The sequence below is a fragment of the Cibotium barometz genome, chromosome 29 (assembly GCF_041138505.1).
Source record: "Cibotium barometz isolate CiBa-2024 chromosome 29, ASM4113850v1, whole genome shotgun sequence".
Taxonomy (NCBI): domain Eukaryota; kingdom Viridiplantae; phylum Streptophyta; class Polypodiopsida; order Cyatheales; family Cibotiaceae; genus Cibotium; species Cibotium barometz.
This window is the reverse complement of record NC_141074.1, coordinates 44,117,764-44,143,499: the sequence shown is the minus strand read 5'-3', so window position 1 is coordinate 44,143,499 and position 25,736 is coordinate 44,117,764. Positions and strand designations below refer to the sequence as shown.

The following is a 25,736-nucleotide window of genomic DNA, read 5'->3' as shown; positions in this document are numbered from 1 at the left end:
TCATCCCCAAGCTACACGTCAACACGAACTGTACTGCTCTTTCATGAGTTAATCTAAAGGTGATGGGATTAAGTTGATAATGACTAGATTCTAAGGTTAAACAAATCACCTGCTAATGGCTAGCGACAGAGGATCGGTTGTATTTGGTTGCGATCGTTCCGGTTGGGCACCTCGCTCCCTGCTTTGAGCTATAATACGTACGGTAACAATCCATTAGAAATCGGGATTAGAATTTAGAAAATGCTAACGTAATTAACAACCCACACCTTAGCGTAACTGATTGACATGACTGATCATTAAGTCCTTATAATAGTGATCAGCGAGTGTTAGGGTTGAATAAGGAGTATTAATGGTGTCATGATGGTGATTAGCGGGCCTGCCTGAGGTCATGTTAGAGAAGAAGCCCACAGTCTTCCTGAAGACAAAACCCACGTCATCAGCTATGGCTCGAGCTGCTTTGATCAGGCAGCGGCGACGGCGAGGGCGCGGCAGTCGGGAGAAGTCGGTGGCGGGTTTCAGGAAATCAACAGCACAGAAACGGCGAGATGAAGACACAGAATCAGATTCAGAACCCGATGATGAAGGGGAGAAAAAGGGCGACATGATCGCAATGCAAAGCTTGCAGTCCAGCAGATGAGAGAACAGATTAAGGAGACAGCGGCAATGTAAGTGATAACCAAGAAGAAAGCGCTAGTGTGGGTGGCCTATATGTAATGCACACATTGGGCGGACAACCTGCAGGACTGGAGGTTCAGGCAACTAGAACGCCCGCCCAGGTCTGTAATTAGAAGGTTCTTCGTGGGTAGTAGAGACGTACAACGCAAGGCAGAGTGCATGCATATGGAAATTTCGTAACAAGATCATTAGCTCTTTGCTCTTCTTCGTTCCGATATGAATAAATCACCTTCCTCGGTACTAAGAATTTAACGTACTTCAACATGCTTTTTACTACTACTACCGAGTCTACTTAGTGCAGCTTCAGTGAAAGATGAGGGGCGGCTGGGCCCGACAGAAGTAGGGAAGAAACGGAAGCGGAGGGGCAGGGCTCGTCAAAAACGGCATTAACCGGCTGAATTTTGGAAAAACCAGTTAAAAAGATATAAAGTCCTTACCCAAAAAAAAGATTCAAAAATTTACTAGTTATTTTTGCAAAGTACGCAATTTAGCCTCGAAAACCGATTGGTTTATAAACACGTGTCTTTTATCTTTGACCGGTTTTAAAAATGCATTTATTGAGTCCTATGGGGGAAGGAGAAAAAGAGTAGGGGTGAGAGAAAGAGAAGAGGAGGTGGTGGTGGTGGTGGGGGAGAGAGAAAAAGAGTGGTGAGAGGGGGAAGATAGAGAAATTAAGGAAGGTGAGCAAGTAAGAGAGAGAGAGAGAGAGAGAGAGAGAGAGAGAGAGGGGAGTAGTGGGGGAAAAAAGAGAAAGGGAGAGATGAGGTGAGAATGCAGAAGAAAGAGAAAGAAAAGTTGGTGAGGAGGTCACAGCGGTAAGGTGAAAAAGAGATGAGTGCATGAGAGAAGAGGAGAGAGAAAAGAGGAGAGGGAGAAAGGGGGTGAAGAGAGAGAGGTAAAGCAAAAAAAAAGATGAGTGCATGAGAGAAGAGGAGAGAGAGAAGGGGGGTGGAGAAGAGGAGAGAGGAGGGAAGAGGAGTAGGGAAGAAAGTGAGGATGGGGAGATGAGGAGGAGGGAGAAAGGTGAGGATGGGGAGATGAGGAGGGAAGAAGGTGAGGATGGGGAGATGAGGAGGGAGAAAGAGAAAGGTGAGGATGGGGGATCTTGGAAAAGGGAAGGAAAGTGGGGAGGAGCCAAAGAAAGTCAATGGAGGGGGTGGTAGCCAATTTTTGTTCTTGCCTTCAAAATTGATGGGTTTGCTTTTTTAAAGAGCATTTTAAAGATTTGGAAGTATTTAATGACCAAAATGTCGAAAAACAAGTGTCGCACTTGGCCTTCAAAATTGGCTATAAATCGATTGATGGATATAGCCAATGTTATGGGTTTTTCTAAAATTTCGAGGTATTTTACGGCCAAAAAGGGTGTCACACTTGTTAGGAGGAAGGAAAGTCAAGGCGGGTGGGCGGTTAGAAGTTTAGAAAAGGATGAGAAGGCAAGAGTGAGGAAAGCTGAGCAAATAAGAGAGATGAGAGAGAAGAGTATGAACGAGAGACGAAGTCGCTTTACGCTGACTTGGAGGGTTATACACCCAATCGACGGAGAGACTTGAACCTAGGTGGGTGAACTCACGTCATCCCAAGGGCCATTTCTACCACACTTTGGTGATAGAACGGTAGTGAGAATTGTCCTCTTTGTACACTTGGGTGATAGAAAGGTAGAGAGAAAGAGAGGAGGAAGAGGGAGGGGGAGAAAGAAAGCAGGAGAAGGATAGTGGGAGAAGCGTCCAGCTTTTCCATAGGCAAGCTCCGCGACTGCAAAGGTCTTCACGGGATTGGATTTGTAAGAGGAGGAGAGAGATCTCTTGGCAAACTGTGAAGTCTCACAAGCATACATGGGGGAGAGAGAGAGAGAGAGAGAGAGAGAGAGAGAGAGCTCCTCCTCCACTACTACTACTACTACTACTACTACACCATCATCAAGCATCAAATGCATCCACGGTATAGCCTTTTTTTTTCCTAATAATTATTAAGCCTCTTCAGTCTTCTTAAACTACCATTCCAAACAAGTCTAATTAACGACAGGCCTCGTGACAGAGCAATGTGTAGGAAGCAAGTATATGAATAACCATACCAAACAATTCTGTGCCCCCCCAAGATAAATATATCTCTTCTCGAATTGCAAACGAAGATCTATTCTGAAATTTTTCACTTCTTTCCTAAAAAATCCACCCCCTCCCCTCAATAATTCACTTTATTCTTTTCCCTCTTTTTTCAGATTTCCTCTCCAATCCTCCCCCGCCGCCCCCCCCAAAATTTTGAGATTTCAGAATTTCCTTACGACGTTTTAATTTTCTCCCCAAGTCTCAGATGTATTTTTGTGGGAAATCGTAGTCGACGGATCTGGGTACCTGGTCATGAATTAATGATTTAATCGAAAATCAAGACTTCAAACTATCCACATTCGAGGTGAAATTGGTGGTCTCCTGATCATGTAGCAGTTGCAATTTGTAGCATTCCTGTGCTATTCATAGCATGAGATTTGCATAAATACAATTAGAGGAGTTACGAGTTAGCTGGACACCCTATCATTATATGTAAGGTGCATCTATTTGAGCATATAATAACTACACATCTCCACCAATAAGTGAGCACACCTCACCACACATTTCCACCAAAAAGTAAAAGCACTACCATTCTATTTTTTAAAAAATATTTTTCCTTAACAAACATTCTACATACACGCACACAAACACACATGTACCCACACACAGACACATAGATGCACATTCACTCTCGCACACGTGCACACACACACACACACACACACACACACACTCACACGCACTCATGCACACTCACATACATATACACACAGACACATGCAAGCATACATGCACATAGTCATACACTTGCATACGCACATGATTGTGCATGCACACAAAGTCACACACTCACATGCATGCACATAGAATCGACACACACCCAATCACCCACATGCATGTGCGTGCACACAAAATTACATACACACACACACACACACACACACACACATACACACACACACACACACACACACACACACACACACATACACATACAAATATGTGTGCAAGCACACACACATGCACACATGTATGTATGCATGCACACACAAATATGTGTGCAAGCACACACACATGCACACATGTATGTATGCATGCACACACAAATATATGTGCACGCATGCACACACAAATGTACGTGCACGCATGCACACACATACACGTACATGCACTTGTCCATCCACACAGACATGCACATAGATGCGCACACACGCTCTCTTGTGTACATGTACACATAGACACATACACATGCATACACATAGGCATGCGCACACCCAAGCACACACACGATGCACTTGCACATACAATTGTCACCATCATACACTTTCATATGTGTGTACACACAGAGTTGACACACATAGTCTTAATGTGAGGGGTAATGTAAGCTACCTTCATTAAGGCTTGATGAGGGTGCACTTAAACAGACATGTGCGCACACACACTATTGACATATAAAGGAACACACACTTACACACTTACACACACACGTGCACACCCACATAGTTGGCGCACACACACTTGACACACAAATGCACGTATATACACACATACACTTCCACTTGTGTGCACACACGTAAACACAGAGAATTAACACACACACTTGCACGTGCGCATAGAATCGACACATACATAATCACATACATGCATGTGCATGCACACGCACCCACACATGCATGCACACGGACCCACACATGTGTGCACACTACACTTGATGAAAATACACATAAGAGCATACACATGCATACACACACTCTTGCATGCTTGCACACACACAAACACATACACTTACATAGACATGTATAACACACATACTTACACACTCAAGTGTGCACACATACGCACCATGCATGTATGCATACACACACATGCACAAAGTGCACGTGTATGCATACACATGTACACACGCGTACACACACATGCACATACATACACATGTGCATCCACACACACAAGCACATATATGTGCACCCACACTCTCTTACGCACACGATAGCTCTCCCTTAAGCTACCACATGGAAGCTCCTAAAGGAAAGAGGTTTGGGAGATGAAAAAGATGTTCGGAGAGGAAAAAGAGGTTCGGAGAGAGAGGGAGGACCCACTACATGTAAAAAGGGCGAGTTAAAGCATGAAGGACTAACTTTATTCCCATTTCAAATTCAAATTTTAGTGTAAAGAGGGCCAGTGCCATAGGGAGGCCACTTATAGATGAGAACGTATCTCACTTTCTCTATGATTGTTTAAAAATAGAACACCCCATCATTATATGTAAGGTGCATCTATTTGAGGATATAATAAGCAAGCACATCTCTACTAGTGAAAAAAAAGTAAAGGCAATAACCATTTTTATTTTTGAAAAATATTTGTTCTTAAAAAAATTTGTACACACATGCACATAGACACACATGTACCCACACACACAGACACATAGATGCATACACATTCTCGTGTGTGTGCATGTACTCTCTCTCTCTCTCTCACACACACACATGTACTCGTTCACACTCACATATATACATGATGCAAGCATACATGCACATAGTCGTACACTTGCATACGCACATGCACACACACACTACTACGTATGCACGTAGTCATGCACACTCACATGCGTGTACACAGAATAGCACTCACCAAATCACCCACATGCACGTACGTGCACACACACCCACACATGTGCACATGATGCACATACACACAAGGCTAAGATAATTAAGTCTTGATATATCTATATTTATACTCGTATTAAACACAAGCTACTCCCCTTCCATGTGTTGAGAAATGTAGTGCCATAGTGAAACAAGTTTAGAGAAAGGGGGAGAGAATGCACATTAAGAAAGACTAAAGGTCCTAGCTCAAAGGTTGATTTGTATGGTTACATGTAAAAGGTGAAGGCAGTGCTTAAAAAGGTAGCACATGGAAAGCACAAAGTGGCATGGAGTGTGAGCATTTATTAACACATGGATGGCACAAGGGTAATCTTGTGGATGAGGGCCCCTTGAGAGCTAAGGTACCACATGAAAGCACAAGGTGGCACATGGAGTGTGAGAATTTATTAACACAAGGTGGCACATGGAGTGTGAGAATTTATTAACACAAGGATGGCACAAGGATCATGTTTCTTGTGGATGAGGGCTCCTTGAGAGCTATAAAATCATGTAATCCATTGCTCATTTTGAGAGCTTGATTAAGGTGATCATCACATGATCAATGTCTTCATTATACCTTAGTTAATTATTGATTAAGTGAATCTCTTATTATTTAATCATAAAGATTATTTATTTGCTATGAGTCTCCCTAGCAATATCAAATTTCAACTATGTGGCCAAAGAAGAGGAGGGAGAGGGTCAAGGGAGAAAGGTGGATTATTCATGCTACCCCTTTCTTAATTTTAAATTTTCTCATCTCGTTTCATCTGGATTTTCGAAAGGAGAGCTATGTGTTCTCATCTAATAATTTCCTTGAGAGAAAAAATAGGGGCCTCCCTCTTAAAAGTCCCTCTTAAAAGGTAAGCTTTGTGATGAAAACTTCAATGTGTAGTGTCTGTCTCTTTCTCTCTCTTATTGTAAAGAAAAGACAAAAGACAAACATGCAAGATGCATTTATTTAAGAGTATGCACACCTCACCATGCATCCCCACCCATTAAAATTGAATCTAAATAAAAGTAATTAATTGAGCACACCTCACCATGCATCCATCGATTAAAATTTAATCTAAATTAAAATCTAACTAATTGAATTTATATGTGTATCTATGCGTATATAAAAATATTTGTAAATACACATATATACATGTGTATAAATATAATAAAATATAATATTATATATTTGCATGTGCACGCACGCGCATGCGCATGTGTGTGTGTGTGTGTGAGAGAGAGAGAGAGAGACAGAGAGAGAGAGAGAGAGAGAGAGAGAGAGAGAGAGAGAGAGAGAGAGAGAGAGTTTCTTTGTGTGGAAGAGTGTGTGTGAGAAGAGAGAGGGAGAGAGAGAGAGAGTGTGTGTATGTGTGTGAAGAGAAAGGGAGAGAGAGTTTCTTTGTGTGGAAGAGTGTGTGTGAGAAGAGAGAGGGAGAGAGAGAGAGTGTGTGTGTATGTGTGTGAAGAGAAAGGGAGAGAGAGTTTCTTTGTGTGGAAGAGTGTGTGTGAGAAGAGAGAGGGAGAGAGAGAGAGAGAGTGTGTGTATGTGTGTGAAGAGAAAGGGAGAGAGAGAGAGAGAAAGAGATAGAGGTAGAGAATTTCTATATGTGAGAGTGTATGTGGGGGAGGAGAGTGCGTGTTTGCATTAGTACTTGTGTGTGTGTGTGTGTATGTGAGAGAGAGAGAGAGAGAGAGAGAGAGAGAGAACCTCACCACACATTACCATTAAATTTTAATCTAAATTAAAATTATATATATTTGGTGTATTTAAGATGCATTTATTTGTGATGAGCACATCTCACCACACATTCCCATCCATTAAAATTGAACTAAATTAAAATTTCATTAATTAAAAATATACATGTTTGGTGTGTATATAAATTAATTTATATTTATTAATACACATATATATGTAGATATAGGTATATGTATCTAAATATAATAAAACATAATATCATATATAATATATATTCAAATGTGTGTGTGTGTGTGTGAGAGAGAGAGAGAGAGAGAGATTCTATATGTGGGAGAGTGTGTACAAGAAGATAGAGGGAGTGTGTGTGTGTGTGTGTGTGTGTGTGTGTGTCACAGAGAGAGAGAGAGAGAGAGAGAGAGAGAGAGTGAGGTAGAGAGAGAGAGAGAGAGAGAGAGAGAGAGAGAGAGAGAGAGAGAGAGAGAGAGAGAGAGGGTGAATGTGTGTGTGTGTGTGTGTGTGTTTTGGGAGAGAGAGAGAGAGAGAGAGAGAGAGAGAGAGAGGGTGCATGTGTGTGTGTGTGTGTGTTTTGGGGGGGAGAGAGAGAGAGAGAGAGGTGCATGTGTGTGTGTGTGGGAGAGAGATAGAGATAGAGGGTGCATGTGTGTGTGTGTGTTTTGGGGGAGAGAGAGAGAGAGAGAGAGAGAGAGAGAGAGAGAGAGAGAGAGAGAGAGAGAGAGGGTGCATGTGTGTGTGTGTGTGAGAGAGATAGAGAGGGAGAGGGAGAGGGAGGGTGCATATGTGTGTGTGGGTGTGTTTTAAGAGAGAGAGAGAGAGAGAGAGAGAGAGAGAGAGATTACATGTAAGATGCATTTATTTGAGAGAGCTCATCTCACCAAGCATCTCCACCCATTAAATTTAATCTATTAAAATTATATGTATATGTGTGTCTATATTTAAATTTATTTATATATATCTACACTCTTATTGAACATAAGCTATTTCCCTTCCACATGGCGCCCAAGGAGAGGAGGGAGATGGTCAAGGTAGAAAGGGAAGCGATTCATGCTGCCCCTTTCTCAATTTTGAATTTTCTCATCTCAAATTTTGAAAGGAGAGCTATCCTTTCTTACCTAATGATCTCCTTGAGAGAAAAAATAGGGGCTTCCCTCTTAAAATTTAAGCTTCATGTGATGAAAACTTCAACATGTGCTTGCCTCTCTCTTTCTATCTCTCATTGTTACATATAAAATACATTTATTTAAGAGTGAGCAAACCTCACCATGCATCCCCACCCATTCCAATTTAATCTAAATTAAAATTTAATTAACTAAAATTATATGTGTATATCTTTGTATACATAAATCTGTTTATATTTATAAATACACATATATATGTATGTATAGGTATATCTGTCTAAATATAATATTATATATAATATATATTTGTATGTGTATGCATGCATGTGTGTGTGTGTGTGTGTGAGAGAGAGAGAGAGAGAGAGAGAGAGAGAGAGAAGAGAGAGAGAGAGAGAGATTCATGTAGGATGCATGTGTGTGTGTGTGTGTAATTTGAAAGGGACAAAGAGAAACATTACGTATAAGATACATTTATGTGAGAGTGAGCACACCTCACCATGCATCCCCACCCATTAAAATTTAATCTAAATTAAATTAAAATATAATTAATTAAAAATATATGTGTATGTGTGTATATATAAATTTATTTATATTATAAATACACATATAATGTATGTATAGGTATATGTGTCTGAATATAATAAACCATAATATTATATATAATATATATTATGTGTGTGTGTGTGTGTGTGTGTGTGTGAGAGAGAGAGAGAGAGAGAGAGAGAGAGAGAGAGAGAGAGGATTTTTATGTGTGAGAGTTTGTATACATGTGGGAGGAGAGAGTGTGCTCTTGTATTAGTGCATGTGCATGTGCATGTGCATGTGTGTGTGTGTGTGTGTGTGTGTGTGAGTGAGAGAGAGAGAGAGAGAGAGAGAGAGAGAGAGAGAGAGAGAATAAAAGTAGTTTTCAATAAAGTATAAATATAAATGGAATTAAATTAAATATATACATGTATGTGTGAATACATATGTGTGTGTGTAATATATCTATCTATACTATCTATTATGTGCAAGTTTTTCGGAGGGGAGGGGACACATTACAATTGGAAGAGGGCCAAGTGTTGGGATAGGGGAAAGAGACAAGGGGAAGTGATGGGGGAGGAGAGGAGCCACGTGTTGGGGCAGAGAGAGAGAGAGAGAGAGAGAGAGAGAGAGAGAGAGAGAGAGAGAGAGAGAGGAATAGGGGGAGATAGAGAATTGTAGAGATATGCTGAGAGAAGAAAATATAAATAAATAATATATTAAAGATATATAATAAATTAAGTTGGATTGTCTAGATTGGATCTTGTACAATCCTTAGTGTCCTTCGATCAAATCATCTATACTTGAATTGAATCATCTAATGTATGATTGGATTTGTTGGGCACAAAACAAAGAATCACTTGAGAGAAATCGCTTGAGATGAATTCCTAGAGTTAGATCGAGAGTTGAATCATCTAGCTGAGAGTCAAATCATCTATCCAAGAGTCGAACTATCTAACAAAGAATCACTTGAGCCCAATCACCAAGATTGAGATCATGTAGCTAAGAGTTGGATCATCTAGCCAAGAGTTGGATAGTCTATCCAAGTGTCAAATTGTGCCAAAGAGACCTACACCGGGAATAACCCTAGGTGTAGCCCTTGATATGGCTATTTGTCTATAGCAACCTCTTCCCCTCATTGTGTATATTCCTAAGAGACCTATATCATGGGCACAAGCTTGACACAACCCTTGATATGGCTTATGGAAACCTATTGCCAAATTTATTGTAGAGCCTAATAGACCTATGCTAGGCACATGGCCATAAGGGAAAGGCATAAACCCACCTATAAAAGAATATATGACCTATGTGTCAGGTACAAGCCCATTAGGGCGACATAGTTAAACTATACTTCATTTCATGATAGCCTCGTGCGTTGATTATTCCTTGACATCTCTATGATATCTCCACAACACCTTGACAGCTCAACAGGGTCATAGGAAGATAGAGTAATGGAAAAGAAGATGGAAAAAAGTAGAAGGAAGGAGGAAAAAAGAGAGAAAATAGGCTAACTAAAAAGAGGATAATATTATTTTTACACAATGGGTGCTCTAATTTTTGTGCTTGAGAATTAGAATTTCTTCTCCAAGAAAGTCAATATTAGATAAAGTGAGAAAAATCCCATTCCCATGAAAAAAGTGGGGGTATGGTAAACTCATCCAAACGTTTGTCAAAACATATTCATGTGACATATCATTGGAAAGAGCTTGAAAAGTGGAATCTAGATCTACTTTATCCTACAAATTTGGAGTTTGCATGTTCAAGTTATGGCCAAAACAAATTTTCTAAATACATTCCCATTTTGAGGGATTTTTCCCATTTTACCTAATATTGACTTAAGAGCCTTAAAGAGCCTAACAATGATAGATTCCTCTTTAGAGCATCTTATGATTCCTTTGAGTGAACATAAAGACATTGAAGGTAGTATCCAATACCTTTTGGACTCTAGCATCTCCTTGATATACATTTTGTACTCTAGCATCTCTTTGATATACATTATTGTTCCCTACCATTTACAAGATAAGGACACTCCCAACATGTCAAAGAAAGTTTTTGAGCATATAGTAATAGGATCCTACATCAGAAGATGATTCAAAGTATTAGATACATCAGAAGATGATTCAAAGTATTAAACGATGTCAAAAGAAAGTTTTTGAGCATATAGTAATAGAGGATCCTACATCAGAAGATGATTCAAAGTATTAGATGATGTCAGTGGAAAATTTTAAAGCATATGCTGCTAGAATCAATATTGACTCTAACCTAGATAATGATTTCATTGAGGTGGATGAAGAGGTGCCTTTGAGACCTCAGGAGTGCCCTGGTAGAATCTATTGTCGAACTTCAATATTGAATCTAACCAAGATGATGATTGCATTGAGCTGGATGAAGAGGTGCCTTTGAGACCTTAGGAGTGTCCTTCTAGAAACTATTATTATCCTTCAAGCTTCATTCCCATTGCTAGAAAGATAAGCCCATCGACAGTTATTGGAAAGCTCATTAGAATGCTTTAAAGTGTAGAGCAAGTTGATGAGCTACTAAGAGAGTATAATGGTGATTATATCCATGAGTTTCCACCAAATTTTGGGATGTTAGCCAATATGGAAGCATATGATGGATGCATATGGACAAGGCCAATTTCGCCTCATCCTAACATTGATGCAATTGTTAGAGTTGCATATTATGTAGGTATTTTTGTAGGTATATTTGAATGGTGTCACAATAAGTTATCTTCTCATTTCATGAACAATGGAATGCTTTCTTCAAAGGTCTCATTATATAAAAAAAAGTGATCTCGACTCATTGGCCATGAAGAATGGAACTAGAAACAAAGCTTTCTTCAAAGGTCTCATTAAAAAAACAAAGTGATCTAGACTCATTGGCCATTGCTAGAGTTGGCATATGGATGCGCTAAGCCATTTTTGTCAAAATATTGTCATCTACATAAGAACCTGCTCATGTTTGGAATATTATATATTTTCATGGGACAATACACATACAAGGCTAATGATACACATACAAGGCTAATGATATATATTGGAACACATCTACACGAGGCTCAAGTAGGCCCATCAAGAAATGGTATCCAAAACGTAAAGAACCTTGTGGACATGCATAGAGCTCCCAATGCATGTATATAGCTCTCAATGCATACATAGAGCTCCCAATGCATGTATATAGCTCTCAATGCATACATAGAGCTCTCCATGCATGTATAGAGCTCCCAATGCATGCATAGAGCTTTTAAGGTTTTGTATTTTTTTTATGTTTTAATCCTTAATTTTATGTTTAATCTATTAATTACTTTGTTAAATAATCTTTTGTTTTTTAGATCTTTCACCAATCCTCTCCTTTAGCTTCACAAAAACGAGATAAGCCCTTTGTTTATTTTAATCATTTATGCTTTTCTCTACATATTATTTCACTCTTGGGTGCCAGGTTTAGGTTTAGTTTAGGCTTGCAAGCTCTATGCATAGGCTTGGAGCTCCATGCATAGGCTTCTTGCAAGCTTCTTGCAAGCTTGCATGAAGCTTATGCATGAAGCTTGCATAGGCTTCTTGCAAGCTCTATGCATAGTCTTCTTATAGCTCTATGCATAGTCTTCTTACAGCTCTATGCGCATAGGGCTTGCAAGCTTATGCAAGATCTATGCATAAGCTTTATGCAAGCCTCTGCATAAGCTTTATACATAGAGCTTGCAAGCTTATGCATGGGCTTGCATAAATATTATGCATAAAGCTTGCGAGCTATGTGCATAGAGCTTGCAAGAAAGCTATACATAGAGCTTACAAAAATCCTATGCTTTATGATTTTTGTAAGATTTTATGCATAAGCCTATGCAAACTTTATGCAAGCTTGCAACAATAAGCCTATGCATGAAGCTTGCAAGCTTACAAGAAGCCTATGCATAAAGCTTGCAAGAATCCTATGCATAGAGCGCATAGAACCTATGCATAGAGCGCTATGCATAGCATAAGCTTTATGCATAGAGCTTGCAAAAAGATATATGCTTTGTGCATAGAGCTCTATCATAGGCTCTAAGCTCTATGAATAGGCTTCTTGCAAGCTTGCATGAAGCTTATGCATAGGCTTGCATAAAGCTTTCATAGGCTTGCAAGCTCTATTCATAGAGCTTTATGCATAGGCTTCTTGTAAGCTTGCATAGGCTTCTTGCAAGCTCTATGCATAGCTTTTATGTATAGAGCTTGCAAGTTTATGCATAGGCTTGCATAAAGCTTGCAAGCTCTATGCATAGACTTCTTGCAAGTTCTATGTATAGGCTTGCATAAATCTTTATGCAAGCTTTTTACATAGGCTTCTTGAAAGCTCTATGCATAGGCTTACATACAACTTATGTTTAATCTACTAATTACTTTGTTTAATTCTTTTTTAATATAGTTCTTGCACTAATCCTCTCTTTAGGCTTCACAAAAAAGAGGTAAGCTCTCTTTTTCTTTTAATTGTTTATGCAAGTTATACCCTTATTACACCCTTAGGTGCCGGGTTTAGGTTTAGCGTAGGTTTACCTCTATGCATAGTGTTATGCATAGAGCTCTATGCGTAGCTTTATGCATAGGGCCTATGCGTAGAGCTCTATGAATAGACTATATGCACAGGATCTATGCATAAGGCTCTATGCGTACCCTTTATGCATTTTTAAAGTCAATTCATTTAATCTTATATGCAAGACAACTTACCATCGGGCTAGTCGTCTCTATGGGGATAGTCCACTCCTTTGATAGGCATAGGTCCGGGTGGTGCAGGGACCATCACACTATGGCTGATAAGCCTACACCACCAACGTCAACTAGACCCACCTCCACTCCCTCGCGCATCCCTCTTCACATGACGATGTAGTAGGGAGTATGAGGGGGTTAGTAGATGTGTTATTAGGAGGGAAGAAGGCTACTTTTGCTTTGGAAAAAGTAGCACTATGTCTCCCAAGTCATCTCCCCAATTGGGGGGGGGGGGCCGGGTTCTCCATCCGGTCATTTTGAGCCACCCCCAAGGAGACCCATCCCACCATTTGATCCACACACCCTACCATGCAATGTGGATGTTAATGGTGCCCTCGTGTGATGGATGCACGAGGGAAGCAAGTCATTAACCACATGTATATACTTGTTGCTAACCTGGAGTTCACAAACTACTTTACGAAGTGGAAAGACCAGGATGAGCTCTCAAAACAATATGTCAATGATGTGCTCAAGAATGAGTTCATTGTTCCAAATACAGGCCTTTGCTTTCTCGGAGGACTAGATGAAGACAAGGATAAAGATTTTTCTCTCTAATAGGAGAGAAAACATAAAGAGAGAGGCAAAGAACAATTTGGAAAAGCCCAGCATAAACAAACAAGGTCAGTAGTTGCTAAGCCCTTCTCTTATCTATATCTATTTATACTTACCTTACTCTTGTTTGCACGTATGTAGAATGAAGAGGAAGCTCCAGACTACGCGTGTGAAGTGGAAGAATGAAGTAAAGACGAAGAGGAAGACGATGATGAACCAAAGGAATCTGATGAGAGGATTCCAAGTAGCCTCCTCTTCCTTGATTTATCCAAAGGCCCAACAATTCAAGAAATATAATATATATTTGGCTCACTTGCATTCTTCTTAGTTTTTGTCTTTTTTAAGTTTATTTTGTATTAAAAAACTGTGACTTTGTTTTAATAAACAAAAAGGAGCTAGGGAAGATTGGGGAGTCATGTGTAGACTCCCCAGTCTGCCCGAGCTTTGTTCTCCATGCATTGTATCACTGCTCAGCAAAGCAACAAAATTTCCTTGGTGAACAACGAAATATCGATGATCAGCGAATTTTGATTGCTATTTTCACTGCTAAGTAGTGATCCCATTGTAGCAAAAATAATAACTTTTTTTTGCAGCAAAATGGTCCCAACACTCCATACCCTTCTAGTTATAAAAGCGCTGCTATTTTTGTTGCTACACCCTCATTCTATTGTAATGAAGCAGATACTGTCAGCATCCATTCTTCAACAGCCAAACTTTGATCTAGTGTTCATGTATTTGTTGATGCTCTTATTTCACCATTGATAGTGCTTTGATGTAGGAGTCGCAAAAAGAGAGCTGGTTTCAACTAGTTTACTATGCAAGTAGAAGGTTGTCCAAGCTAGAAAGGAACTACTCCACCACGAAAAAGGAGTCATTGCGAATAATCTACTCGATCAAGAAATTTAAGCACTATCCTTTATGAAATGTGTTTGAATATCATGTGGACCACAAAGCACTCTTGTACTACCTGGTGAACAAACCATACCTAGCAGGAAAATTAGCCAGATGGATTTTACTGTTACAAGAGTTTGAGTTCACTATCAAGCACACCCCAGGAAACAAGCACGTAATAGATTTCCTGTCTAGACTGGAGTCATTGAGAAGATTCAACAGGATAAAAGATGACTTCTCGGATGCTCATCTCTTCTCGGTAGATGGAGAAAAACCAAGCTTGTATGATGAGATATAGTTCATCTCCAACTTGTCCTTTTTGGAATATATGTCCAGAGATTAGAGGAAAAAGATGACTCTCTAGAAGAGCAAGTTGTTTATGGCGGTAGTAGATCATCTCTACAAGATGGACATTGATTAAATTCTAAGAAGATGCATCCCCGAGCATGAACAACAGGATGTGCTGGTCGAAGCACATCAAGGGATAAGTGGAGGGCACTTTTTCGGACAAGTCATGGGGCAAAAAGTAATCTAGACAAGATTATGGTGGCCAATGACATTAAAAAATTCACACAAGTTTGTGAAGGAGTGTGACATGTGCAAGAGGTTGGTCTAATCAAATGATACAGATAGAATGCCTCACAACCCAATATTATCACTACATCCATTCAAGAAGTGGGGTCTTGACTTTGTCGGCCCATTCAAGCCAGCAACTCAACAAACAGGAAATAGGTACATTCTAGTGGGGCTACGGATTACTACACAAAATGGGTAGAAGCCAAGGCTCTAAAAGATTGTAAGGCATCGTTACTAGCAAAGTTTCTTTATGAAACTATTATGACAAGATTTGGATGCCCAATAGAGATAATCAGCGCGACCAAGGGAGCCACTTTCTAAATGAAGTGATTAAGAAGCTGACAGAGCAACATATAATCACACATAACAAGTTAACAGTCTATTATCGTAAGAAAATGAGCAAGCAGAATCCACCAACAAAATCCTTAAGGGAATTCTAGTAAAGGCGGTAAATGAAAACAGGACTGACTAGGACACAAAGCTGCACTCAACGTTATGGGCGTTCAGAACAGCTTACAAGAATGTAATAGGACTTATGCCTTTCAACATGGTGTATGGACTGGAAGAAGTAGTGCCCATGGAGTTCCTTTACACAAAGCTTTAGGATAGTTGTGGCAGAAAGACTCTCTTCGGAAGAGTCAGAAGTGCACATAATTGAGCAACTCCTTCAATTGGATGAAAGGAGATTGCATAGTGCATAGATGATTGAAATTGTATAGAAGAGGATAAAGCTCCAGGTGGACAAAAAACACAAAGTTTAAGATCTTCGAAGAAGGAGATGCAATCTTGCTTTTATCGTCAAGAATGGGACTCCACCTAGGAAAGCTGAAAATGAGATGGACGAGCCCATACAAAATTGTCAAAAAATGGGAACAGATTCCTTTGAGCTAGCAAGTTTGGATGGTGAAAGGCTAAGGAAACTAGTGAATGGATATAGGCTAAAGCCTTATTATGGGGACAGATGCCAGATCAAAAAAGAAAAGTGTGTCTAGATCCAAAGAACGTCTAACAAGTAGATTCAAAGTCCAGTTATTACGATCAAGATGTCGAAGTCGGACAGGATTCTGGAGAGTATGAAAATAGAAAAGAACAAAATCCAAAATTAAGCACTACCTATGTAAATATGATTGCAATGTTCATAGAAAACGAGGAGCCAGCTGGCAACAACATGGAGGTGGTAGGAAAATCGAGGTTGCCACTCCAAAAAAGGATGCACTCCAAAAAAGGATGCATGGATGGAAGGGGAAACGTGTCAAATCACCGTTTCCCCTCCTCAATCCGGCAATTAATGAACTTGCATCTCGGGAAATGGGAACTCATGGATATTTTTTTGAAAGAATTTAGGAAAATCATGGAGATGTCAAGCAGTTATGACCATGCCAAGGGGGACGTGCGCCATGACAAAGATTGGAAATCACATCACTTTCTTTGTCGAAGTCCTAGTGTTCATGTCATTGTGCAAAAAATCTCTAATACGCTACGCTTCCACCATTCTCTGTGTGAACTCTGTTGCCACCCTTACCTTCTGTCCCTTAACCCTAAGTCTCGCATCTACAGGATGGTGGAATTCAAGTATCTCTTGTTCACCTTGTACAAGGAGGTATAGAAGCATGCTGAGTAGCTAGATAAACCGAGACTAAAGAAAATCGTAGAGCTACCCTAGGAGGAGCTCCAACACAACTTTACAGCTGCAAAGTAGTTGAAGCAGCTTCAAAAGTCAAACGTCATCACTCTAGCTAAAGTGTTTAATTTGCTGGTCGAGGGGGAAGTCGAGATTAAGCCGGTGGACGATGAGGATCTAATCAGGGGATTCGTCCCACTAGAGAAGGGCAGCAAGGCCAGGGAATTTAAGGTTATCGGGGCGACATGACAGATGAAGACAGATAGAAGCAGATGTGTTTTGTGGTGGATATGATAAATCTCACACACAAACCATACTATATGTTTAGAAAAACTTTCAAAATGGTGAAGGCAGTCATAGTTAAACAAAGAGTGGCCTGGGTGGAGGTCATGCACTACAATTTGAAGGAATAGATTAGAAAGCTAACCATGCCCAACACAAAAACAAAGATTGGCATATATCTAACAGTCCTGTTTAATGTGAAGGCCCAAGAAGGATCTGAAAAGGACAAGGAGGAAGGCCCCAAAGATTAGGCAGTAGGAAATCCCCAAGAATAGGTGACGTCCGGATAGGGTAGCCAAGAAACTTCAGGATAAGGGCAAGAAGACTCAAGACTAGGCATCATCCAGAATGGGGAAGAAAAGAATCTTTGAATTTGGTAAGAAAAAAATGGGCTTCAAAAAGAGGAAAATTACCGAGGAGGGGGCGAGCTGGGCAATGGAGGTACCAGGTGGCCATTAGCTCAAAGAGGACTTGGCTGATATTGGCAAGTTGGTTTTATCACAAAGGCTAGAGCAACAATAGTAGGAGGGTAAGCTTGCAGTTAGATACACCTGCACAATCAAATATATATGCAACTAGGCCCATAAAATTTCTAGAATCCATTGACATGGAGTGGGTACAGGGAGACCTTAACTAGCTTCAACGCTGTATGACTGACAGTTAAAGAAGATGACAAAGCTACAAGTAGTCATCAAGGAGAAAGATGTGGCCCTTCAAGAGAGGTGATGAGCCACCAGGAACCCTTGCAAAAAAACGTTACGCGTAGGAGAAAGATAGAGGCTAGCTAAATGGATGTATTGCAAAAAGAAATTCAAGAACTCCAACAAGCCAACATAGGGATAAAAAGGGAAATGGAATATGAAGGAAATGATGGCCAAAAAGGAAAAGGTAACTGCACAAATGTAAGAAAGAATTGAAGAGGGCTAGACAAAATCAAGTAACGACTAAGGAAAAAGTCACTCTGATATGGGAAGAGCACCTCGTAATCATTAAAGAGGTCTAGGACAGGGTTGACAAAGACAAGCTGGAGTTGGTAAAAGTAGAAGCGAGGCTTGCAGCGCTGGATGCAGAGGAGTTCCTTGAAATATATGAGCTAGATGCGAAGAATATGGAACATTGTGGGAAGGTCATGTAATAGATGACCTTAAGGATGTGTGGGGAGATTATCTTACAAAGTTAACAGTTGTTATGCAAGCCCCCACACCTTCCTACAAACAGTTGGCTCCCTACTACTAGTCAAAAGGGGGAGATCCGGATGGGGGTCCCGAAACCTAAATCTAGCCTAGATAGTAGGATAATATGAAAAAGGCACAAGAAGTCATGAAGGCAAATGCGGATGAGCATAGACGCAAAATGGAGTTCAAGGAAGGTGATTATGTGTTGCTCAAGCTTCCTAAGAGCCGTCACAATATTCTCAAAGGGTCTTCCAATTCCAAGTTGGCACATAGATACTATGGACCATATTTGGTAGTCAAGAAAGTGGGTGATTTGGCTTATAAGCTTGACCTACCTCCTTCTACAAGGATTCATAATGTGTTTCATCCAACCTTAAGAGGTTTGTGGACTCTCTTCCTCAAGATATTGAGGAGTTACCACCGATGGATGAAGAAGGAGAGATTATCTATGAGTCGGAGAGGATTGTGGACAAGAGGAAAAGGATTTTGAGGAACCAGAACATTGATGAATTCCTTGTGAAATGGAAGCACTTGCCCATAGATGAGGCTACTTGGCAATCAATGGAGTATGTTCAACAACATGGTTTACTTGATGGAAGTATTCCTTGATCAAGTGGCATGATTATTATATGTGAAGAATGGGCATATCATGAGGTTTTATATGTGCTATAATTTCTGGACAGCTTTGGTTGGATCTATTGTTGGGGTTACCAATCTACTCCAATACACTTGGAAGATCATTTGGTTCGATGACAAATATGTGGGACTCTTTTGGGTGCGGCTACGCATCATTTGCAGCTCATTTTTATGGAGGCTTCATGAAGAATTTCAAGGGAAGCTTCATCGACAACATGGCTGCCATAACAGTCCTACATGCTATTTTTAGAGAAGGAGTTTGTCGGCTTCACTACATTTGGTTTCCCTATTCCAAATGTATTCGAGGTGCATTTTTGAAGACCTCTCTACTTCCCATGGGTTTACATTGAGATTGCGATTCAATTGTAAATATCTTGTATGATTTTGAGGACAAAATCTTTGGGAAGGGATGGTTTGTCATGAAGCCATAGAGCTTGATTTCCACATGTACATAGGGGCCCATGGGCAAAAGGAGAAAGTGACTATAAATAGGGCTTGGGGTACATTAGTAGGATATTTTGACACTTTTACTAATTTTGGTCATCTTGTACCTTTGGGCTCCATCAATGGAGATTTGGCCTTCCATGGTCAAGTTCATGGCTAACATGAAAGCCATCCTCTTGGTGAGAGGTTAAACACACTTAGGCTATTTGTGCATCTTCTCTTGCTACATGCACTTATAGATTCTCTCTCTCTTGTATATTCATGTGATGAGCCATTTGATAACTAATCTCATGATTAATGGATACTAGATTCTTGCTTTGATGTGTTTGATTCAATATTTTACTCTAGATCCATTTCATCAAGCCACTGAAACCAACACGCTCTCCCTCTACACACTCTATCTCTCTCCCTCTCTTTCTCTTCCTCCTTCAAAACGCACCCCCATGCTCTCTCCACCTCTGTCCCTCTCCCTCTCTCTGTCATTTCCACCGTACACTCTCTCCCCTTGTCTAGTCCTCTCCCTCTCTCTCTCCCTCCATGCTTACCCTCCCTCTCTCCCCTTTCTTTCTCCCTCTACACATTGTATCTCTCATCTTCCTTCAACACGCACCCTCATTCTATCTCCACTTGTGTCTATTACTCTCCCTCCTCCCTCCCTCCCTCTCCCTCTACGCACTCTATCTCTCTCCCTCTCTTTCTTCTTCTCCTTCAACATGCACCCTTAAAGAATCCCACCTTACGCTCTCTCCCCCTGTCTAACTTCCCAATCTCCTCTCAAAGAATGGTTTCTTCGTTGTTGGTGATGTATCCAAATGCCCACCAAATCCATATTGCATTACTTAATTTTAAATTCCATTGATAGACATCTCCATCTTCAAATGGACCATCTTCATTGATTTTGTTCCATAGCTTTTACACTTATAGACCCAATTGCATGTGCCTAAATAATTCACATTTTGGCTCTTCTCTCTCTCTTTCTTACACGACGACTTAACAAGAACTTGGTGAAGGCTTCTTTCATGTTCGTCACACAGTTCTGCTGGAGGTAGACATATTTCAGTGGTGAGAGGGAGAGAGAAAGAGGGTTTAGGGTTTAGGGTTGAGAGACAGAGAAGGAATGATGAAAAGATTCTTGAGGGACTATGTATATATAGTGAATGCTTTCATGACTTTTGCTATATAGCAATTCTTTACTACATAGTTTATTATATAGTGATTTATTTGCTAGACATAACAAGTGTTTTCTTAGAATGAAGAATGAGGAAGTGTTCCACTTTTCCTAGATCCGAACTTTTACTAGATATGTTCATTTTTTCTCTAGTAAATTATCTAGCAAAATATTATATATATATATATATATATATATATATATATAAGAATGTGTTAAAATTCCCTTATGGTTTGAGAAAGTTTACTTTGGATAGTTTACTTTGGATTGTCCTCGTTTTTTTCTTACATCTTCTCCTTCAATGGGCTTCAACACTTTCTTTAGGTACATCTTTGCCTTCTACTTCTTGTGATAAGGACTTCATTTTCTTTTTCATCTCTTGATTCTTTAGTAAGCATAGGACAAATGACTAAAAATTTTTTCACCTTCTTTTTATGTAAGTTGGTGGGGTTCTTCTTTGCTAATTGGGCTTGTTCTTATAGAAGATCTCAAAGACGATGATGATTGGACCCTAGTTTGAATGCTTGGTTTGCCGCCGAGAGGTCAAGGACATAGATCTGAAGCCATGACTTTTTTTTTTCTCTCTTTTTGGCTCTCATACTCTCACCTAGATTGGTAATGAGATGGCCTAGAAGGAGTGAGAGAGAGAGTTAATGGTATTATCGTTGAAGAAGTTTGTACATCTGTATAACTTTTAGGTTTAGAAGCATTACATTCCCAACATTGAACAACGGACTACAAAGATTTAGTTGGTGACGTTGTTGTGGTGGACGGTGACGGTGATAGTTGGGGTGACAAGCCTACAACCTGATTTGTCAGAGAATGAGCGAGGGCGAGGGCGAGGGAGAGGAGCGAGTACGGCGGGATTGCGGCTTGGGACCTTGGACGGCTAAAGATGGAACTGTAACGGCTACTGTTGGGGAAGGCGACAACTTAGGCGAGATGGATAGGAATATGGGGGCCTCCACAGGCGCGAGCCGTACGGTAGGTGGCGTTGCAGACGGCGAGCTGTGAGTTGTAGCGGTAGTAATGGACGCGTGCGGGGTGATAAGCCTACGACCTGATTTGTCGGAGAATCAGCGAGCGAGGACGAGGGAGCAGGAGGGAGTATGGCAGGATTGCCACTGGGACCTTGGACGGCAGCTAAAGATGGAACTGCAATGGGCGGTGAGGCTACTGTTGGGGAAGGAGACAACGTAGGCAAGAATATGGGGGCCTCCATCGGCGCCGAGTTGGTGGGAGCAGGTACGGTAGGTTACGGACGGCGAGCTGGGACTTGTAGTGGACGCATGCGGTGGTGCTGAGGCTGTTGAAGACAGTGCAACAGCTGGTACCAGCAGTGAACGGAGGGTGAAGAGGGCGCCGCGCTTCTACTACGACTGAGGGCAACAGAGCCAGCTTAGATGAGTGCAGCGGCGCCGAGGTGAAGCGCGGGCAGCGGCAAGAGGAGACTGGCTGAGCTGAGGAGGGCTGGCTGACGTAGTGATGCAGCGGGGATAGGTCCGCTTTTTGCATTTGGGAAGAGGGAGGTTTGGGTGCCGGCACCACCCATATGCGCCCCCCATCCCCTTTTTGGGGTTTTGACGCCCGCGCCCAAATGTCCCCCTCTTTTTAATGTAGCTAATTTTGGTGCATATTGAAGGGTTTGGTTCACATTGCCACGATAAATCCTCTCAAAAAGAGTCATGAGAACTCTAATAGTCCTCATATCCGGATAGGGCCTTTCCAAATCCTCAAGAAAGCTTATGGGACCTCTTCCTAACTCCATCGAATTTTAGTTCTTTCTTAATTTCTTAGCTATTTCCTCACTTGATTCCTCGAATTTCCATTGCTCTATTGAGCCAAGGCAAGCCTAGGATTGCATTAACCACCTCAATGGCATTGTGAATCTAAGATGTGCTATTCTCATGGCACATCTCCTTTCAACCTAGAGACTTCATCCTTGCTTCTAGATGACAAAAGTCCTTCAAAAAATTACATTGGAAGAATCACTCTCTAAGCTTGGTTTTTCTTTGAATTATGTTTACCCCTACCTGTCCTCACCCCTACTTCATCTTTTGATGTGATCCATCTCAACCCATTGAGTAGTTGCGACACTTTTGGGGTTGATTTTGACAAGTGCAAGTCCAAAAAGTAGCATATAAATAAAAATAAAAGCAAAAGCAAAAATCCCATAAGTGGAATTAAAAAAAACTAAGGATTATTACAAAAGAACCGTCTATTTCATTAATTTTAGCATTAACAATCTACATTTAGAGCCTCATCTCTCAATTTGGGTTGCATCCCCCCCTCCCCCGCCGTGGCCCACTTTTTTCTTTTGGTTGCTTCTGGGTTAACTCATGTTCCATAGCGTTGAGACACATCCTCCATCGTTAGGTTGTATAAGGGCACTACCACATTAGATAGGAACCTCATGAACCTACTATGCCACTTGATTAGCTCCACAAATCTTTCAAGATCTTTGGCATTCTTGGGGGTCTAGAGTTTCACAATGATTGCAATCTTGGCTAGATCCACTGCAAGTCCTTCTAGAGACACTATATGTCCCAAGAGAGATCCATTGGTTTCAATGAAGGCACACTTGGCTGGATTTAGGCTCTGTTGTCTGGACCTCCTACACTTTTCCAAGCACATTGTGAGGTGTGTAATGTGTTCTTCTTTCTTCCCAAACACACTAAAGTCATCCACAAACATCCTCATGAAGGTGGTTAGATAATCATAGAATATTTCCTAAACCATCCCCTGGAATGCAGCAGGAGCATTCAGTTCGAATGTCATCACATTGGAGGCAAATGCTCCCCATTCTATCACAAAAGAAGTCTTTTCTTTATCTTCTTGGGCCATTTCGCACTTGATTGTACCAACTAAATCCATCTAGCTAAGAATATGTTTCAGGTCTTGCTACTGCATTCAGCAAGAAATCAATGAAACGCAATGGGAATGGGTCGGATATAGTGGAAGCATTTAGCTTGCGATAGTCAATGCACACCCTAAGCTTCCCATTCTTTTTTGGAACAATGAGTATCAGTGATAGCCCGATCCACAGGGTAGATAAACCCCACCTTTAATAATTTGTCAATCTCTTCCTTCACCTATTTGGCATAGTTTGGCCCGATTGGGGTTGCATCTTCTTTCAAGTTAATTTTATGCTGGTAGAAATTGGGATCAATCCCCTTCATGTCATCATAGTTCCAAGAAAAGACATCCTTGTAGGAATTAAGCAATTCCAGGAGCCTCCCTTTGAATTACTGATTCAGTTTGGCACTACTCCTGATTGTCGGGATCCTGATCATCCCCCTGGTTCACCTCCTCTTGATAATCTTCTTGCACTCTGATGTTTCTTTTCCTCAGCTCGGCTTCCTCCTGTTTTAGAGCCACCATGGATTTTTCCTATTCTGTTTGTAGCTCTTCCACATTATCCTAGGTGTCCTCTTCCTTTTTACAAGTGCTTTCCTCATTGTCTATCACCTCAAGTGGATGAGCTACCAAGACCTCTGGGTCATACCTTTGCACAATCCTTTCTATGTCAACTTCAAACAGGGAAAGCAGGTCTAGATTCTCCTTCAAGATCTGCTCTTCTTCATCATCTTGTACCCTTCTAGGTAGTTCAGGCCTTCTGCGTGCATTGGTCGATTTATCAGGCTTAGCATGTCTTTTCCTGTACTCAGATGCAAACATTATTTTTGCCTCTTCTGATCATGATCTTGCAATTATGTTTTTTTCTTCCACCCTAGATCCAAGGCCTTGCTAGGAGTGTGGGATATGCACCTACTATCTCGCTCATCTTGAGAACAATGGACACAATAATGAAGATACATCCTACCACCTCTATCTGTTCTCCCTTGATTATCCCAACAGGTCGGACCCTTATCTGCTGATCAGCATGCAAATCTGCTATGGATCATCAGGCTGCATGTCAGTGATCCTTATCTTTTTAGCAAGGCTATCTGATATTATGTTTACCCCTGACCCACTATCCAAAATGACTCTTGTTAGTGTATCACGTCTGATCCTGATACTTACTTCTAGAACAGACGTATCACAGTCCTAAACAGTTTCCACATTCCTGCATTGTACTTGCCAGGTTTTCTGGTTCCTGCAAAGGCATCTATGCCAGTTTTTCATTTGGTATTATGGCCTGCAACAACCTCTGTCTATATTTGGGAACTAGTTTTCTTGATCCAAAGTGATATTCAATGTCATCTTTCTGAGATTTTCCCATAAGTCATATTCCCTCCTAGAATTGCTACTTTTCTCCGTGCTAATGGGCTCATCTTTACCTCTGCATGTTGTTTCTTCTTCTTGGTTTGCTTCTTTCTCCTATTCTTGACTTCCCCTTGTTAGTTTTCCATTCTAGATGTTCTTTGAATTTTCTTCTACTTTTTTTATTGCAATGCTTCTGTTGCTCTAGGCTATAATTAGCTCTAGTTGGTATTTTTACGTCTATCCTCTAGTTGCTCTTTCATTGTAGACCAACTTCTTTCCTGCCGCAATTTCCTCTCTCTTCTTGATCAAGTTTATCCTGTCTAAATTTCCTTCAGAGTTTTCCAGGCATGAGCTTTCATGTATTGTTCTCATCATTCCTTATGCACTTTGCACTAGTTTGGTGATCTAGTCAAGAACTTTCTGCTGTCCTGTCCACTGCTCTAGCTTCTATCTCTGTTTTGTTTTATCATTCCTGCCTAGTAGAATCTTGACAAGTCCTTGTGATCTTGTCCACAACCATCACCTTTGGCCTCATTTCTTACCGTGTTTGCCTCCCTTGTTAGCCTCATTTCCTGTAGTTCCTAATGATGGCGTTGAAATATGGGGTAGTCATTATGTTTGTGCCCGAGACCATTGCAATAGAAGCAGGCTCCCCTTGGATTGAATCTTCCACCTCCCCCAAATCTTCCACCTCCTCTTCTGTATGGTCTGTTGATTTGAGGTCCTGTGGGGACCTGGTTAA

General features: G+C 40.8%; 1 protein-coding gene across 21 annotated transcripts in view; it reads right to left on the bottom strand.

Annotated features, from left to right (window-relative positions):
• The window catches only part of LOC147622226 (uncharacterized), a 195,512-nt gene that overhangs the window by 23,457 nt on the left and 146,319 nt on the right, over nucleotides 1-25,736 (bottom strand). For 12 of the 21 annotated variants that reach the window (XR_015269673.1, XM_086823324.1, XM_086823325.1 and 9 more), the window contains one exon: nucleotides 110-188. Coding sequence is in view for 15 of the 21 variants with exons in the window: in XM_086823324.1 (XP_086679450.1) it covers nucleotides 110-188 (79 nt within the window). In the remaining 6 variants the exon portion in view is untranslated. Of the gene's footprint in view, nucleotides 1-109; nucleotides 846-25,736 lie in introns of those variants that run through there. The other 9 variants (XR_015269666.1, XR_015269672.1, XR_015269667.1 and 6 more) reach the window with 2 other exon arrangements.